The 19,645-nt window shown below is 34.6% G+C and overlaps 1 protein-coding gene across 2 annotated transcripts in view; it reads right to left on the reverse strand.

Annotated features, from left to right (window-relative positions):
* The window catches only part of LOC131037891 (probable histidine kinase 6), a 30,945-nt gene extending 13,841 nt beyond the window's left edge, over positions 1-17,104 (reverse strand). For both annotated transcript variants that reach the window (XM_059220134.1, XM_057970131.2), the window contains exons 1-6: positions 15,440-17,104; positions 14,066-14,302; positions 13,802-13,971; positions 4,527-4,748; positions 4,121-4,307; positions 2,749-2,800 (exon numbers count right to left, since the gene is read on the reverse strand). In XM_059220134.1, the coding sequence (XP_059076117.1) occupies positions 2,749-2,800; positions 4,121-4,307; positions 4,527-4,748; positions 13,802-13,971; positions 14,066-14,302; positions 15,440-15,904 (1,333 nt within the window). In that variant the 5' untranslated portion in view covers positions 15,905-17,104. The remainder of the gene's footprint in view (positions 1-2,748; positions 2,801-4,120; positions 4,308-4,526; positions 4,749-13,801; positions 13,972-14,065; positions 14,303-15,439) is intronic.
* Positions 17,105-19,645: the final 2,541 nt, after the last annotated feature.

The following is a 19,645-nucleotide window of genomic DNA, read 5'->3' on the forward strand; positions in this document are numbered from 1 at the left end:
TGAGCTATGTAGGCAAATTCAACCAGCAGCTTCCATAGAGGTCAGATTCTTCTTATTAGTACTATCCACAATGCAATGCAGATTTGCTACCCTCACTCACATCTAAGAGTGGCAATGGCACCCCCAATCCTTTAGCTTTGATAATATAGTAGGGATCAGCCACTATGACTTCTTCCATATCTTTCACCATTCAAATGCCACTTTCTCTTATGAACATGGCATCATTTGCAATTATCTTTTACGCACACTCAAAGGAACCCTTCTTCAAATGAGGCTTTCACAATGAGTCCTGCTGCTTAACATCAAACTCGACATCATTATTACTGTGAAGAGTCCTTTTCTTCCATTTATGATTAAAATTATTTATCTTAACCACATAGCAATAGAGTTCCCCCAGTTTCCAAAACATTGAGAATTACGTTTCTTCTAGATGAAGAATTGCAAGCCAATGCATCTGTGTCACTCATTATTACTGTGAAGAGTCCTTTTCTTCCATTTATGATTAAAATTATTTATCTTAACCACATAGCAATAGAGTTCCCCCAGTTTCCAAAACATTGAGAATTACGTTTCTTCTAGATGAAGAATTGCAAGCCAATGCATCTGTGTCACTCATTATTACTGTGAAGAGTCCTTTTCTTCCATTTATGATTAAAATTATTTATCTTAACCACATAGCAATAGAGTTCCCCCAGTTTCCAAAACATTGAGAAATACGTTTCTTCTAGATGAAGAATTGCAAGCCAATGCATCTGTGTCACATACACAATTTTTTTGTCAATAAGCCATTGAATGTACAGGTATAATTGTTTGTCATTTGTTCTATTCCCTAGGAAGATTGTTGCAACTTGTATTGGTACTTACAGTTCTTACATGATTGTCCAAATTTTAACCAGACACTTCCTTTCTAGTTTTCTCCCATCTTCATCTTCATCCTACGCTTGTTTTTTTTCAAAAGTAATATGATTCCCAACATTTTGACATGGGAAGGCAGTTTTAAGTGCAAATCCTATATTTTAATACCAGATAATAATAGTTAAACAGGTATATGATTCTAATTGTTTAGGTCAACTTAATTGCATCAATTTGTCATTAAAAATAAGTATATTAAAATATTAGTTATACCTTAAATGGCTCACCATCTCACCTAACCTCTCCAACACCTCATCAAGCAACAGCTCAGAAGGACCTTATGTTACCTCTTTGTTTCCATCTGACATCATTTGAAACAATGGGATAGAGAATTTTGAAGTTCGTCTCCTAAGACAGTGGTTCCTATAGTCTGACCTTGTTCAATGGGGCAGATAAACACAAAACAACTGCTCCTGATACTACTGATTCAGATTGATTTGACACTTTGGTTGACAACACATTAAAGTGTGTTTTGAAAGAAAGGAACCAAACAATAGAAATTACTGCGATCAATAAATACAATGCTACAATTTTAAGCAAACACTTTATTGAAAATGAAAGTAATTTACAAAAATATAGCAACCTTAGAGATGAGAAATGGCAATTACTCTGTAGTTATTTTTAGCAGGAAATGAAAAGTTGAAGAATAAAAAATAACTGTTATGTGACTTGAGTCCCCCAAAAAGCGAAAGAGGTTTTGTAGTTTTATTTTCCAAAATTTCAGGATTTTGATATTTTACATTCTCAAGTCACTCCAAACTGTTTTCTGGAAAATGTCACGTCCAAGAGAAATCCTAGAGCAAGAAGCAATGACTCGAGAAAATATCAGGCTTTCTAATGCATCTTAAGATTTCAAATCCCTAGCATTGGTAAAGAGTCTTTAGGAGGGATCTCCAAAGCTGCCACCTGAATCATTCTGAACAAAAAATGAGAACTTTTAATAAGATTTTAAGTATTTTACATTGACCAACTTAAAAGAGGTTGAGCTTTGGGATCATTTCAATCGAGAACATTGTACCTTAAGTAAACATATGCTCAAACTGATTATATGAAATGCAAAAAAAGAAAAGAAAAACACAGAAAGAAATAAAGAGTAATATCTATATAGAAATAAGGCCTAACAAAATATTGTTACCAAAAGCTTGTCAGTTTGGAAAGAGTACATAGGTTGAAATTGAAAATTCATCATTATCAAGTTCCCACAGCAGGTTAATGGGACTAGAATACATAATGAGAAGCAGCTGCCCCATAGAGCAACCATCAAAGAGGATCATCTCCGTTAAATAAAAGAATATATACAACAACAAACACTAGATTACAAAAACAAAGTAAACCTAGTAATGATCAAATGCTAAGAGAGGAGTAATTTCCTTGATGCAGAACTAGGCTCCATGTTGAACATCATCATTCAAGAATTCGAAAGCAACCCCCATATCAATCTTGGTTCTCAAGGGGTAAAGACTCGGTTCTCAACAGTTAAGTGTAAGTGTCAACTTTACTGGATACACTAGCAACATGTAACAATGCATTGCTTTAATAATTCCCTTTATTCATGTTTCAACCAAACCATCATTTTCAAGCCACCATTAAACTAAAAAAGATTAATTATGTCCAAGGATAAATAGTTTTTGTAAAATAACTAGGACATATAGTAGGTCAAACACCTCAAACTAATTAAGCCTCGATTTATCATTTTAATAAGTTCATGACCTAATTTCTGTATCATCCAAGCTTCCAAATTCGAGCACTATATATTTGCTCATAATTAAACAAAACCAAGCTATATCTAACAAATCAAAAAAACATGTACAAATCATATTATAACACTTGACTCACCAAGAACACCATTCATTGGTGTACGAATCTCATGTGAAACTGTAGCAAGGAACTGCATTGACAACAATGAGATATTAGTTTCTATAGTTGAAATTTGATATTAATAGCTCAAAAAGATATGGATGTAAGAATATATGGATTCAAAAAATTCCATAAATTAAAATCATGATACAGCAATTTTGTTGAATAAAAATCATGATACAGATTTTACAGCAAAATAAAACATATTAGTAGAAAGGAACTGCATTAACAACCATGACATATTAGTTTCCATAGTTGATTTTAATAAGTCAGAAAAATATGGACGGAAGACTATAGATACATCAAGTTTCTTGTTTAAAAATCATTAATCGTATTTTACAGCAAAATTCAACACATTATCCTTAAGAACCACAAGATTCAGTGAACAAATATGGTTGTGTGAATCATGTTACTAACACCAAAAATAGAGCAAATTTCACTATCAAATTATGACATGATAAAAGTTCTTGAAGCAAATAGTAAAAGTGAAAACTATGAGGAGAAATTAAGCTTTGGTAGAACTCCAACAAGCTGGACATCACCTTCAAGTTTGGGTTAAAGATATCTTGGCATCTCTTAAACTGTGACCAGGCACATAAAGAACCAACAACTGCAATGTTAATATGCCTGAGCAAGACCAACAGTTCTTGCAAAATCTATTCTAGTTATTAAGGAGTCACCAATTTTATGACAGCATCTTCAACAATGATCCTGTATATTTATCTTTGGCATGGTAGCCATACCATAGAGAAGAATTTTAGTTTTTCTAAGCAGTAATGATTCATTTGGGTGAATAGATGAAAGACTTCAGCATTTTGGGGAATCAGAAAGCTTAGTTTCCTTGCATATACTCTTACTCAAAAATGTTGTAAGGTTGGGAGAGAACTGCTTATATTTCATTTGTAATGCAGCAATATTGAATAATAGAGGACAATTATGCAGTCATGCACAGTTGAAGCAGCATGATATCCTGATCCATTTAAGCCACATTCAGAATAATCTAGCTATCCTATTACGAATATAATCATAAGCAGTTGAAATGGTGAAATTCAGCCTGTAAACTGCTGTTTTCTGTTTTTGGTCACATATGTAAGTACAAGTAGCTGAATCTCCATTGTGAAAAATTCAAAATAGTCAAAAATTTTCAATCTGTTTAGAGCATAACAAACTGAACTAATTGCACTGCTAGATGATCTTGCCCAAACCTGAAGAAGTTTGGCACAATTTCCTAAATATTATAACCGCTTCTCATTCCTTCAAACTTAAGATCCTTATCATCAATAGAAAAAGCTGAGAGCACAAGAATTACTAGATACATAATCTTTGACAACTGAAATGCAAATTAGTATACCTGAGACTTTGCCACATCAGCTGCTTCAGCACGGGCCTTAAGTTCTTGCATTTTCCTGAAATCCTCTTCAACCTTTTTGATACGATTTATGGCTGCAAACAAAATATGTCCAACTAGAACTACAATAACAAAAATGCCAGCAGATGTTCTGATGACTGAAAATGAATATTGCGGGGCATCAGAGAAGCTGCAAAAGAAACACATAACGAACCACTTAAGCAACCTTAATAGTGATTTAGCAAGGATGTGTCACAGCAGTAAGCAGTAAGTAAATAACGCATTAAAACTCAACTGGATCCATATCCTCTGGAGCAATTAAATTTTATCAAATTAAAGATTTCTGAGACAAAAATGTAAAAAATTTCAGCAGTCATGCATATTATCTGATAAAACTTATGACCCATACCTGCAGTGCATCTCATGGTTTCTATCAGGGTCTGCAAAGTCCAATTCACAAATATGGTGGCCATTCAAGACATTATTTTGAATATTTTCTGAGCCATACATCAGTACAGGATCAGATTTATTTGTTGTATCATACACATTAACAATAATGCCCAAGTTTCCAGCAAGCTGATGAAGCAAATTTTCTACCAATGATTCCACATCAAATGCTCCACCTAAATACCTGCCAATATCATAAGAAATCCTTAGACAAGCAAACAGATGCATCACATGCATAAAGGTTCACATATGCATAGGGCTGTAACTTTTTAGGTTGAACTAAATATGAGAAATAATGTTATATATCTTTTTTTTGGCAAACACTTATGTCAGCTATATATTAATCATAAAGAATTAAAATACATATTACAAGGTTTTCAATAAAAATCACCCTGTTAACATGTGCAACTCATCAAAACATGAACCAAAAAACAGCACAAACAAAGGAATGTGCCATTTAACTAGGCAAACACAGCCGCACAAGGAGGAATTTATCATCCCAGCAAGGGATGATAGAGAAAATTGATCGTTCCATCAAGGAAATGGTGGGCACAATTTAACCTTGGATGAGAAATGTTGGGCACAAATTCATGATGGCAAGTTAATAATGGGCGGATTTACACATGAGAGAAGAAATTTGCAATGTTTCCAAGTGTTGAAAGGCAATTGCTTGAGCGCTCCTATGACAAGGAATTTGCATGCATTCCACAACTTAAAGGTCGAATTTTCAACATTTCATCACCTCAATAGCGAAGTGCAAACTTAACATGGGGAAAGATTTTGCAATATAAACAAGGAATTTCACATTCCAATTCAAGACTTCCAAATTTTCAACATGGAATTTTGAGGGGAGAAATTAATCCAGAGGTGGGTTTCCTAAGGTGGACTAGGAAATCCACCTCAAATGTGATTTTTTCATTGCAACTCTATCCTTAGAAAAATTCCTTCATTCCATCTTAGGAAATTTCATTTAATCCTTTCATTTCAACCTTTCCTTGACAACACCTTAAGATTATTTCATTCTTTCCACATCCAAATTTTGGAATTCCCAAACTTGACATTCACCCATTCCTAACTTGAACATCCCCCTAGAAAGGACAAAATCTACACTTACTTCATGGATTGAATCATGCAATCACTCCGAACGAACAAGAGATCACTAGAGACTAGAACTACTACCAAGCTACACAAAACTAAGAAAACAACCTACGCTAACAAGCAAAAATAAAGAGAGGGGTCCCCGTTTGCAATGGGGCATGTGTGTTTGTAACACAACAGTTACCCTAGTTACAATTTTGAACTAGGACTCATAACAACAATATCTAAAGTTGGCAAGGTTTTTAAGTTTCCCTCATCCTTGTTTCTCATCAATTCAATTAGGTTGTCCCAAAGTTTGCATCATATCATAGATCTCTCCTAGCATTAAAGAAAGAACTTGTGTATTAAGATGAGAATTAGAAGCATGACACACATCTACATCCTCATATATGACACACATCTACATCCTCACATTCTAGATCAACCAAAAAATGGAAACCTAGTGATGATAGGAGTATGTATACTGTAATCATAGATACTCATGGGGTAGACATGCTAGAAACACATCAAGTATGAACCAAACATAGAGCATACTCATAAAAACACAAAGCATACACACAAATACACATGTAGTTAGATCCCTTCTCGACTAGAATGCATCTATTGATTCATCTTTACCCCACAAGCTAGCAGGATCAATGTCCTAATACCATTTGTAATCTCGACTTTTGTAAATACCCTACTTTTTGCCCTAAATCACAATTCCAAGTAAAACAAAAAATGGTATAGTCAGTGATATCATTTACATGGTTGAGATTCCCCAAACATGTTAGGTAATCATTGAAACATAATCCATAAAATAGATCTTCCCTATTAGAAACATTATTTTGAATCAAAAGCATAAATCATGCCTACTAGGGTTAGGAACATTAACTTACTCATAGGATATATCTAATTCAATAATGGAATTCAGTCATAGGAGTTCGGATAAGGAGGCATGAAGGGGTGCCTAGAGCAATCGTCTACCCTAGGCCCAAGAGCGGATATACCATCCCTATCAGCTTCATGTGGCCCTTTGCCACTTATATGAGGGGGTGTACCTAATGAGGAATCCTATAGCCCTTCCCCCTCTTCTTCCACCCTTATTCTCCAAACTAAGACCGGGGTTCCTTAATCCAATAGTCAACCATGGTAGAGGTTTAGAGGAAACTACAATAGCGTGTCCCAAACATCCTTCCCTTCTAAGCCTAAGGTTGGGGCACGGCTTGCATTTCCTTGGCCTCATTGGACTATCAATTACCACCATGAGGTGGTGTTCTTAGAAGTGGACACCATAATTGTTTCCCCTCCTTGTATTCCCTCACTATCCCTATCATGGTTGTTTGCAGCAATTAAACAAATATATGAGGAATTACACATTCTTGTCTATACTCCTTATTGAAGGGATCATATAGTAATACAATATCTTTATGTTGCATGCATATTGTTCATATGTCAATAGTTATACATAGAATTACATCATGTCTCCTACCAAAAGAGGTACCACTTCATACCAAATCACTTGCATAATGCTCAAGGGTTGCATGCCAAAATCTTATATCAAATGTGTTCTTTGATGCCCTTTCGGAATTAAGGTCTTCCATTTTTATATCCTTTTCTTATTGCTGAAAGGTTGTTTTTTTAGGCAATTATCCTTACTTGAAGAGTGGCATCTCTTCTAAACTACATTGCTCCCCTTCCAAAACTTAACCACTGCCTTCTTCTATTAATCACTTATAATAATCAATGCCTTAATCATAAGGATCGTTGTATATTGGTGCAGGTTAGGGAATTGCTTCTCTGCAATAATTGAATATGCCTTTTTTGTATCTTGCTTGTTTTACCGCAATTGTCCTATGCCTTAGCCCTATATATATGCCTTTGTTTTGGGTATGCTCAGCATATGAGTTGTCCCTCATGTTATTATTTTTGTTTTGCTTTCAAACTACTTCCCCTCTTTAAGGCTAAGTCGGCCTTCAACCATTCTTTTTACTTATTTTCATCAAACTCGAGGAGGTTGGCTAGATATAAAAAAATTGTGATCCAAAACAATAATTCATTAAACTAATGTGACATTATCAACTACAAACTAACACTTTGGATCATAACCTAATAGACCTCCTTGATCCAAAGGAGACTAAAATATGATCTGGAGGTCTATGACTCATCCAACAATCATATAAACTTAATATCCTATATCTTGCTAGTAATCAATCATTGTCAACACCTATGTGCATCCTACTCATTCCTAACCCTTTGCATGACAATCCTATGTAAGCAACACTTGCCAATATGTGCATCTAGAGTCCCGTGTAACTACCTCACAAAGTCCACATTGACTCTACTTGACACTACCTGGCACATTCATACTAAAATCCCTCAACCAGCATTCCTCATACTATATGTACAACATGCAATATGCACAAGTTTCTTCATTACCCAACTACAATGACCAACATCTACATGGTTACATGTACTTGCAACCCTCAAGAGCATCCTCAACCAATAAACAACCTAATCACATATCAACTAACTCTACTTTGCCTCTACTTCTTCGACATAAGAGACCTACTCCCCCTCCCCTCATCAATCAAGAGGTGGAAACAAAATAACATAATATATCGAACCACTACTCCACACCAATTCTTGACCAAAGAATATTGAAATTGAGCATAACAAAAACACTACAATACTAAACTAAAACACAAACCACAAAACTAAAATGTCAACCATCTACTTGTACCAAAAATGTTATTCAAGAAATTTTACCCATTCTCTATGTGAATAGCTAACTTGAGAAGGGAATGTTCCTCCAATACCCTGATGGGTCCTCTAACCTTCATTTTGACCCCACCTAGATCTTAGCTTTTGAACGTACATGCAAAGAACTAAGAGCTTGGAAATCACAAGCATGGGCAATAGAGGGAATAGTTTCATTTTGAAGGTGTTCATTTCAACCAAAAACACACCTTAGTACAATAACACCTTATAAGTCCTATTGCAATTTATTTTTGTAGTTCACATGCCTATCTAAAAACTCGTAATCATGGAGGATATGCATAAGAAAGATGACATGATTAAAAACCTAACTTTGTGAATTTAGAACTTGCAACCTCCAAATTCAAAATATTTGCTCTCCCCATTTATTGCATGTAGTTGTCTTAACCACTTTTAGCTCAAACTTTATCTTCAAAACAAACTTGATAAAGAAAATATAACCTAAGCTTTTATCCATTCAACTTTGAATCCTTCAACATTTTGAAGACATTAAGAGCCACAAAAATTCACTCGTTTGAATATAGCATTTTAATCCAAGTTATGCTAACCCGCACGAATCCTTCAACATTTTGAAGACATTAAGAGCCACAAAAGTTTACTCATCCCTACTCGTTTGAATATAGCATTTTAATCCAAGTTATATGCTAACCCACACTCCTATATATCAACATTGACATATGAAGGCCCAAAATCTTAGAAGTTTCCCCAAAAGAAAATAATGATATTCAAACTATAAACCTTCATGCCCCAAACCACCTAAACTTGGTGGCACACTTAATAGAATTACATTAAATTTCGCTTTAATGAACAAATACTGATCTCCTAAGCAACATGCTTAATAGAATTACATTAAATTTCGCTTTAATGAACAAATACTGATCTCCTAAGCAACATGCCAAAGAGATAAACTTAAATTTGCTTCAAAAGTGTTTTACTTTATTTTAGTTTTTCTTATTCTTTGCAAATCCCCGCTTCACCTATATACAATATGGAACAGCTTGCGATTCTTGTTAATCCTAATTTCAAATCAATATGGGTACTTATCTTATCAATCCATTTCATTGAGTGGCACACAACGACAACATTCAAATAAAATTACATCTCCTATGAAAAGATTACAACTTCAGCACCATGTTAAATCAATAAAACTGCCTTTCTTCGACGGCAGATGCTAAACCTCATCCTCTCATGCAAACACCAAAATGCAATGTCTTCTCTCAGATTCTAGCAGCTTCAACGCAATGTTTGTGATGTATTGTGCATTTTCACACAACACAGCAGTTTTATTGCCCTCTTCACCCAATTCTTCCATCACAGAAAAATAAATAAACACTTTCTATTTATCAACAATCAAACCATCAAGAAGCGGTGACATAAGTGATATTCATATATTTCATTATGTAAACCCCTTCTCTGATACCATCGTAGGCTCCATGATCAAACGGAAGTAATTGCGTGACAAATAATAGCACAAAACAGGAGGGTTTTCTATATTGTTTATATAATCAGATTAAAAGCTTTCACGGTTTACCAACGTTTTAGATCATAAACATAAAAATAATTTCTTATCTCAAATTCCGCACTTCAAATTAAAGTTTCTTAACAAAGAAGAATTTAAATCTATTGGACGGCTTGCTTAAAAAATGCTCCTAACTTTTTCACAGCAACTCTCCAGGAAACAATACCTTTGTCCAATAGTTCTCTAGGTCGCATTTGCGTAGAATTTAACCTTGAGTTTAAATTGACAAAGGCAGTTCAACGTGTGAAAGTTTTTCCCCCTGACCTTCTAATTTAGTCGAGGGTTGTTTGTCATAATCCACAGTCTAAGAAGTTAAACCGTAAACTGAAGAACTGATGTCCAAAGCATGAATAAGTCAGTCAAGCTAGAGCAAATGGCTAAAATTTGCATGATTCCAAAGTATTTGAATCTATATAACATTATTTGATAGAGTTTGAACTAATTACATTACTGAATGGTGACAAGGGACTACATCTCCCTTCTTTAATGGTTAAGCGATCTCGTATCCAGCTTGAATCTTACGAAAGATTCTTTTGAATATTAAACTATTAATCAAGAAAGTTGTCTCGCTTGAATAATGGAAGTGAAAATGACTATATTACCATAGCACAAGCCACCTATATGAACAAGGATTCCGAAGGCCATATCATCCTTACCACATGTGTTGAAATGGCTTCTTCATAAACTCTCTATTTATAAACTTGGTTGCCTAAGTTTGGATACTTCATTTACTTGGTGATGTTTTTGGGTTTTATATCAAATTTGTAAAATTGTTTGGCAACCTAATATCGAAACATGAGTCTTAGGTTGAAATTTTTGTACCTGGGAACTGTGGATGAACCAGGGACTAAGGTGTATCCATTCTTCCAATGTCGATGAGAGTACTATCTTGACCTCATCCCTTCTAGTCTCGGCCCTTGCACTCAATGATGAGCGCAATCAATTCTCAATTAAGCCTAGTGTAGCAAAGGCTCGCACACAACTTGATAGACAAGCTATCCACCCAATCAATCAACCATTTGGTTCATACTGATACTTCATTTACATGTCAACCTAGGTACACCTATCTATTGATGTTGTTTCGATACAACATATACAACATTAAATTCTTGACAGATTAGCTCATAAAATGAGAAAATAAATGCTTGTTGCTCAAAAGAAATCTGTTCTAGATTTAGAAAGTTTTCAAAATCAAAGAAGCTACAAGTTGATGAATCTCACTTTGTTACTACAACAAAAGTATAATTTGTATTGAAAGTACAAGAATCTATGCTAACCAAGTAGAGACCCCAGGTTACTTCCATAAAACCAAACCTTCCTTTCTCCCTCTAAGTGAGAACTAGAGACTAAATCAGAATGCTTCAAATACTTGTATCAATTTGGGGATGAAAGGAATCATGGGACAAAGATTCGATATTCTATTAAACTCAAAAAATTTAGCTATGCTCTGTAATCTTCTATTAAACTCAAAAAATTCACCTAAATTTCTACTGATTGCTGTATCACTTTAGATTATATTGTTATCTCTTAATTGTCATTATATGTCATCGTTATTCTATTATATAACACAACCATTGCTACATCCATCCTACTACTACTCTTGAATGTATAGGAGGAAAAAGTCTTTATTTAGAAATAACAATTAGAATAAAAAACAGCCTTCAAACAAATAAGAAAAATACATTCTTATTAGTACAATAGGATCGTTTTTTACACATGCTCATAAGGAGAAGTGACGGAGAGTCCACTAAGAAGAACAAGAATGAGTAAATTATCCGTTTGAAAAGTCAACACTATAGGCATGGCTACACGACGTAGATCCCTGTTGTTGCAAACAAGTGGTTAACTCTCTTCATTTTGCTACATTTGAATACTCGTGACCATACCAATCATTACAACTAAAGATATGATATACTCTTATTTAGGAAACTAAAATTAACATGTAAACAATAAACAACATACGTTTCAAAATTAGTGCTTAAGTAAAATGTTAATTAAAAAAGTTGTTCAAAGAATGTGAATGTAAATGAAGTGAACATTCAAGAAGACTTCGTTTCATGGAGGGTTAATTCAAAACTGTTCAACTTCACCAACAAATTAAAGGCTCATTCAACTTGATATTTTTCAATAAAATTGTAATGATAAAAATTAAATATTTTGTTGAATTTATACTACACTACTTTCTATGACTAATAGAAAAAGCTCATGTCCAAACAATGATGGATAGAGATAAGGCCAAAAGAATAAAAGATTTTTTTAGCGACCAAAACAAAGAGTCAAAAATTCAAAATTGAATAATTCTAGGAAAAGACAACCTTAACCAAAATTTAAATGAATTATTGGGGCCATAATTAAAACAGTAAATTGGTAGATTTAATTATTTGTGTCTCTTATTTCTCTATTATAAATAAATTATTAGATGGCATAATAAAAAACAGCAAATTGACAGATTTAATTTTTTGTTTCAATTATTTCTCTCAAAAGTTGTGTGCCGTGTTTTTTATATCAAAACATTGATGTCACACAAACAACTTAAATTATTAAAAAATATTTGATGAATTAAGATTTAACGTATAAAATATAACTCAATTGTATTATTTTTAGTATAAATACCATGTATGTATGTGTGTGTATATGTTTATATACACATTAAATATATATACATATATGCATACATATATATGCACATTAATATATATACATACATATATATACACATTAATATATATAGATACATATACTATTTATTATTTATTCAGGCTTCAACTTTATTTTAGAAGTCTCCAATCTTATAACTTTCAAAATTAAAATTAAAATGAAAAGTAATTAAAAACATTGAACCTACTTTCAACTTGTTCGTTATATTTTAGAAGTTAATGATATCTTGAAGTTGCCTGCTATTAATTTATAAATCTGGATTCCCTCGCCATATATTTCATCAATGATAGGAAAATGACAAATCTTTTAAGAATTGAATTGACAACATCATTTCATAAGCACGCTCCATATTCTATGGCTATACCACATCACGAGTGCATAAAACGTAGTAATAGAGACAAAAAAAAATTCTTCGGATAATCTGGATGACGCTTGCAAAATTTAGAGGTAACAAAGACCATAATATTTTATAACATTGTTTGGAATAAATTTGTAATACACAAATAGAAATATCAAATAAACAAAGAGAAATGAAATCTGTACTCCAAGATTGTTTGGGAGAATCGGCTCGAAATATTGTTTAAAATTACAAAGTGCTATTCTTTAAATATGGAAGATTCTAAATAACTAAATATTAAAAAATAACTAAATATTAAAAAGAAATTGAGAATTGATTAATCTCTTGTTAACATTATCTTAAAAACTACATATTTTCCATGTGTTGTTTTCACAATTGCTTTCAACAGCTAATTTCATCTAATTTCATTTCATTAGATAAAGATGTTAGTGAGGAGCTTTTAAACTAGTGGATTTATGATGTGAACGTCTACTACACGTTTTTAAAAACACAATCAGTCGTGCTGCACTTCTATCGAAAGGAAAAAGGGGTCAGTCATGCTGGGTCTAAGTTTGACGGTCAGTCCGTCAAGTTGATTTTCACGATTTGTTTAATTCAGAGTTTCCTTTCAGATATCAAAATATATTTTACTGTGATTTTAATAAATATTCACCGTATGTCTAATAATATTTTTCCTCTAGTGTGAGATAAAATCTTTTTTTAATTAGACCAGCAAATTTCGCTAAATACGGCCATACGGCCATCAAATTTACGTCAGCATGCCGTTGTAGCCAGATAGCATTTTTCTAATTCATCAAGATGAAAAGGAGGATCGTGCAAACAGACAGAGAGAGTAATTATTACTTACCCCACGGTGGCTTCCGTTCGCTCTTGCGGTGTGGCGTGTGGAGGAAGTTCTTTACTGTAAACAGCGAAAGTAAAAACAACCCCCAAATGGCTGGAATCGAGAAGCTTGAACGGGGTTGTCAACGCTCCCTTGCCAGACTCGCGCGCCCTCAAAATATTCTCACGATCGTGCTGTTCAAAATAAATAAAACAAAACATAATGATTTGTTGGGGACATCAAAGATTTGCAGAATATTTGTGATGGATTCAAAAAAAGAAACGCCACCTGTCCAGACATCATGTCCAGCGATATGAGATACGACACCGTCTCCTGAGAAAATACGGCGGGAGCGTACTCCTCTTGCGTAGGCTGCACCTCCTTCGTATACATATGCCGTACTTTCCATCCCTGTAATCTCTCAAATTCTTCCCGTTCCGACTGCATAACACGCTGAGCGTACGCCACCCCGCTCATCAGCGGCCTCTCGAAAGCCGTTCGAGCTGTATATGCCGCAAATACTTCCTGCACGGCCAATGATACGTATTACCAAAAAAATACGTGTACGTATAAGTATACAATTGCAGTTAGGCGTGTGCATATAAGCAACATTATCAGCATAGTGGAGGTTCAGGGGATCAGACAATACTGAGACGGCTGAAAATATAGAATTGACGTTAATAGCCTGTCAAGAAGCTTTGTTGGAAATGTGTGGCTAAATTCACAGATCACTATTAGGTTTGAAAGAGAGACAGTATAAGAAAAACTGAATGAGGAACTACTGGCGTGAAAATGAAAGTTATTTCACAAAATTTATTACATTAGGACCGTAGTAATTACAGAAATATGAAGAAAACCCTCAGCAAATAAAATTAACGAGCATCTGAGAAGATTTCCGCTCGTTGTGAAACATTCTTCAACAAAGTTCTCACAGAAATGAACGTGAACTTCCCCTAAGGATTTAAAGCACGAAAATGTTGAAAAGATAAAGATAAAATAATGCAATATTCCGGTCTTAACCGGTGAAATTTAGGGAAAATTTTATGTAAGCGTTTGTTAAGGCCTGGCTATATTCAAGAAAATCTGCACGGCAAGTTTTGCTTAGGGCGGTCGAATTTACATAAGAATGAGAGCAAATGCTTCCAGATAGAAAAAGTAGTGCAGTTTGGACTAAATCCACAAAATATATTGTCTGGAGGGTAAACTTAAAGGGGATACAAAATAAGCCTGAAAAAGTTGTGACAACATCCAAAAAATACATTAGGAGTAAGTTCGAATTGAACACCTCAAACGGAAAATGCGAAATATACAAACAAATCGAAATTCGCAAAGTTCTTCCTCTACGCTCAAAATTCAATATAGTATGTTGCCAGCTAAAAGCTTTGAAGGAAAATGGAAATTAGTTCGGAAAATGGATATAACGCAATATGAATGTAAGCACCGAGAAGTGTTAAAACATATATAAATTTTGAGCTTTATCCACACTCCAGCAAATTTGTTGCAGAAATCGGAGGAATGTTGAAAAATTGCCGCCGGAAACAATGAATGATCATGAAATCTGGTAAATCTTGGATACATATTCTCAAAATACATTACTACATTTCTCGCCGTAAAATACACATCAATCCGAAAAAAAAAAGCTTGAATTCTCAAAACACGGACCTGGTATAGAACTGAAGGAGTCATCTCCAAATGGAAGGTAGACACGAGTACGGTCAAAGCCCGAACATGATTCATGCTAGCAACAAACTGGTCTTGCAGCATTTTGGCTCTCTCCACGCACAAATTAACCAGACTCTCATGGCGGCGGCGTGAGATTTCCCTTGACATGGAGTAAAACGTCCAGGCGGCCACGGAGGTCCCCACAATGAGCCACAGGAGCACCATTATCCTGTACCATTTCCCACCTATTCGACCGCTCAGAAACCCGTCGACTGCCTGCGGCCACGATGACAAGCCCGCAATAATCCTGTTTCCACGGTTTCTGCTACTTGCGTAAGGCCAGCCGTTGCCGTTGCCGTTGCCATTAACATTGCTGCAATTCTTCTTCTTGTCCTCGCCACCGTCCAGGCTGCCGTCCATGCCGCCCTTGTTCTCCTCCATCTTCATCCACTTGGATTGACACATCCCATTAGCTTTACAAACGCAAACGCCTGGACTGGGGCTCCAACTCCAAATCTACGGCCAAATATTCACTTTAACCGTAGTTTGTGCACCTGCGATGCCACAAATGCCGTACTACTGCGCTCACAGACCGCTCAATTCAAGCCTGCAAATAGCGAGTCTTGAACTCGTGACCTTTCAGCATCACAGAACGGAACGGAAACCAAGTAGCATGAAGCGCACCAAAAGAATTTTAACACATGCATATTTCAGTGCTTCTACAGTCAAAACCTCAACAGCAGACATCGGCATCCCATTGCGCTCATTGAAAAAGTAACACAGCCAGCACAATTCAACCGACCCTGAAACTTGAACACCCAACCTCCAGCTGTATTCAGACTACTCGCCTCGCGGAAGAAATCCAGTAAACAAGACACAATACCAAACAACATGAGCTTCGCGGGTTAAAACGCTATGCACAAATAGGCCCTGCGACTAAATTTGGCTCAAAGGCTTTCTTTCTGTTTCCAGTGAATCGAACTCCCGACCTTGAGAAAACACCCGAGACTCAAAATCTCCTCACCTCTACCACAAACTAAAAAGGTCACCGATGGATTTGGCTTCTCCTCGTACAGCTAAAAACGTTACACATCGCAGATCACACATCCTTTTTAAGTTACCCCGAGACTTTTTGCCCAATCGAAAGGTGGTGAATATTCTCCGCGAATTAAGCAACTACCGTAGCCGTCGGATGTACACCTTCGGACAGTAATTACAACTGCAGCGCCGTCTGTATGTAGACGACGAGACGTGGAAATGAAAAGAAAGAACGGAAAAAAAAGTGGAGTATAAAAAGATCGCTCAAATCTTAACAGCAGTAGCGCAGGACGAGGTAGGAAGACGAGAAAGATAACCCAAAATCCTAAAAGCCTCAATATCTACAGTAGAATTTGTGGGGCTCGAACCTTGAACCAATTGAAAGCCTATCGCCCTTATGCAAACTGAAAAGTATTGGTAAGCACGAGACATTTTAGATTTCTGCCACATTTCTGCGGCCTCCCAAACGACTGACAACTCCTTTTTCTTATTCCGGGGCGCTTTTAATTACTCCCATCACTTCCCTTCCTCGGTTTCCGTGACACACTCCACCGCCTAGCTTTCGCAGGCTAGAGATAGAAAGAGTAATGGAATTATATTTGGAAGAAAAAATATGTGTATGATGATGATGATGGGGGACAACGACGTGATGGATGTTCGTACCTCTGTCTGCAATTGGCACTCTTACCGTCGCTTTCACCTCGATCCGCCTGGGGATCTTGACAGCGACCTCACCTCCCCTTAATCGAAGTCAAACCCTCTACAGTCAGGTTACTATTCATTTCTACAGCAATGCTAACCCTGGAATTCCTTTCCTTTTTCTTCTTTCCACCATAGTAGGTAAGTACAGCAATTTTTTAACCCTAATGATGCGTTTTTAATACAGCACAGTACAGTGATATTAACTGTGGAAGCCTTGACTCCACCATGCGACCTAATTATGCAGGTTTCGATACCTGTTCTCTCACATGGTCCCAAGTTCGAATCCCGCCGGCGCAGCCCCCCTCATTTATATCTATTTCTTTCCCGGAAATGTAACTAAATGCGTGCCGCTTTTGGTAATAACGACATCGTACAGGTACTCGAAGCCTATTTCTTTCTCGAACTGCTTTCTTATTAACTCCTCTATCTATTCATTCTCACTATTTAAAGCACATAGCTATTATTATCAGAAAATTGCCTAAAATGGCGCAGATATTGTACGGACGGTCCACATTCACTCCAAGCTCCATGGAATGCATTCCAGAGTCTGTGGGATGAATCTGCACCTTACACGTTTGGACTCTAATTAAAGCCTTATTTAATTTGGGGAATATCAACATCCCCTGCCATTTCTGATGAGCTGAGGTTTTTTAATCTGTTTACTGTTGAAATTTTGACGCGTGAATTCTCAAACCTGCTCGTAATCGTACATCCTCCACCCAATATTGGATGAATCTTAATCTTCTGTGCAAAATTTTATTCGCCTTTATCGTGCTCTCAACTGTTTCTATATAGTAAGTGTGATTATTGCTCTTCTGATTTGTCATTGTTTGAAATTGATTTGCTATTATTTGAGGACGGACGCTATACGCTAGTAGAGAAACCTATGTAGTAGGTAGTGCAGTTAGTAAAGGGGTGAATGAGTAGCCCCATGGCAAAGTAACCTAAGGTAAGTAGGTGTAACTCAGAGATAACCATGGTATAGAAGTGATGACTGTAAGCCTGCCAAAAAAATAATCAAACACATTCTAATGCTCATTAGATAATGTAAGAGATTGGAAATGTAAATTCAATTGCAAATTAGGGAAAAAATGACTATATAAAATATTTGTATTTTAAAAATTGTAATAATTGAATTTGTTTTGTCTTAGTTTTGTAATGTTGTATTAGCAAAATGAAAATTATAATATATGATTTGATTATGTCTTGTTGTTTTTGAGCTTATTTTTTTATTTTTTTGCACATCTATTTTGGGACTGTTATTTATTTTCTTTGTAATCTTTATACTTTGATCAATACATGCAAAAAAACAAAAATCGATTTTGAATATAATACTAATTTATCAAAATTATTTTAAATAGATTGTGATAATTTTTACATTGAATTTATAATAGCTAGGTCAACATGTCAATTAATATAATTTGGAACTATTCAAAAAGTGTAATCATATAAGAATTACATATTGTGTAAACTTTAAACTCCGTAGACTTGTTATATTTGGAACTATTCAAAAAGTGTAATCATATAAGAATTACATATTGTGTAAACTTTAAACTCCATAGACTTGTTACAATTTAAAAAATAATTGTAAGACAATTATATGTTAGTTTTGAAGTATTATAATAGTATATATAATACATTAATAAGTATTATAAAAAATATTTATATTTATATTTAATTATTGATTGTAATAATTAATATTTTATATAATTATATTCAATTACTATTGTTATATTGTAATTATGTTATGATTCGTATAATATTATGTAGATAAAAATTTAATTAACATAAATATTATATTATATTCTAACATATAAGTATATAATTTTTACTATACTTTTCTAAATAAAAATAAAACAAAACAAAAATAAACTACAAGTAAACTTAAAATTTACATACAAAGAAAAAGTGTTACTTCAAATAAAAATCAAGTAAATAACATAAAATAAAATAAAATAATTTTTAAATGTCTAAAGAAAAAATAAAAAATCTCGAGTAATTTAAAATAACTCTTAAATAAATAAAAATAGCTCTTCAATTCTCCCCATTCAAGATCAAGATAACCCACCTTCAAATTCAAGGAAATGCATAAGATGGATAGATCCTCCCACTAGATGGTGATTGATCATCTTTGACAATATTTCCAAGGTTAATCATGTGATATCCAATGTCATTCATGTCATATAAGGTAGGTTGTATTTTGAGAGATCGCACAATTTTATGATTAGAACATCTTCAAAAGGCTCATGTGCTTCTCTTAGGTCCAAAAACTCATATCCACCTCAATATAAGAAGAATACAAATTGAAGGTGATTATATGATTTTTATTAATTTCATAAGGAGTAAGGGGCTCCAAATTGGAAAATAAATAGGATCCTTATTGGTCATTATTACAAAAAAATAATGAATTTACAATTAAATGTATATAGAGTTAGACCAACTCATGTGTATGCCCTATACAATTTT

The sequence above is a fragment of the Cryptomeria japonica genome, chromosome 4 (genome assembly GCF_030272615.1).
Source record: "Cryptomeria japonica chromosome 4, Sugi_1.0, whole genome shotgun sequence".
Taxonomy (NCBI): Eukaryota; Viridiplantae; Streptophyta; class Pinopsida; order Cupressales; family Cupressaceae; genus Cryptomeria; species Cryptomeria japonica.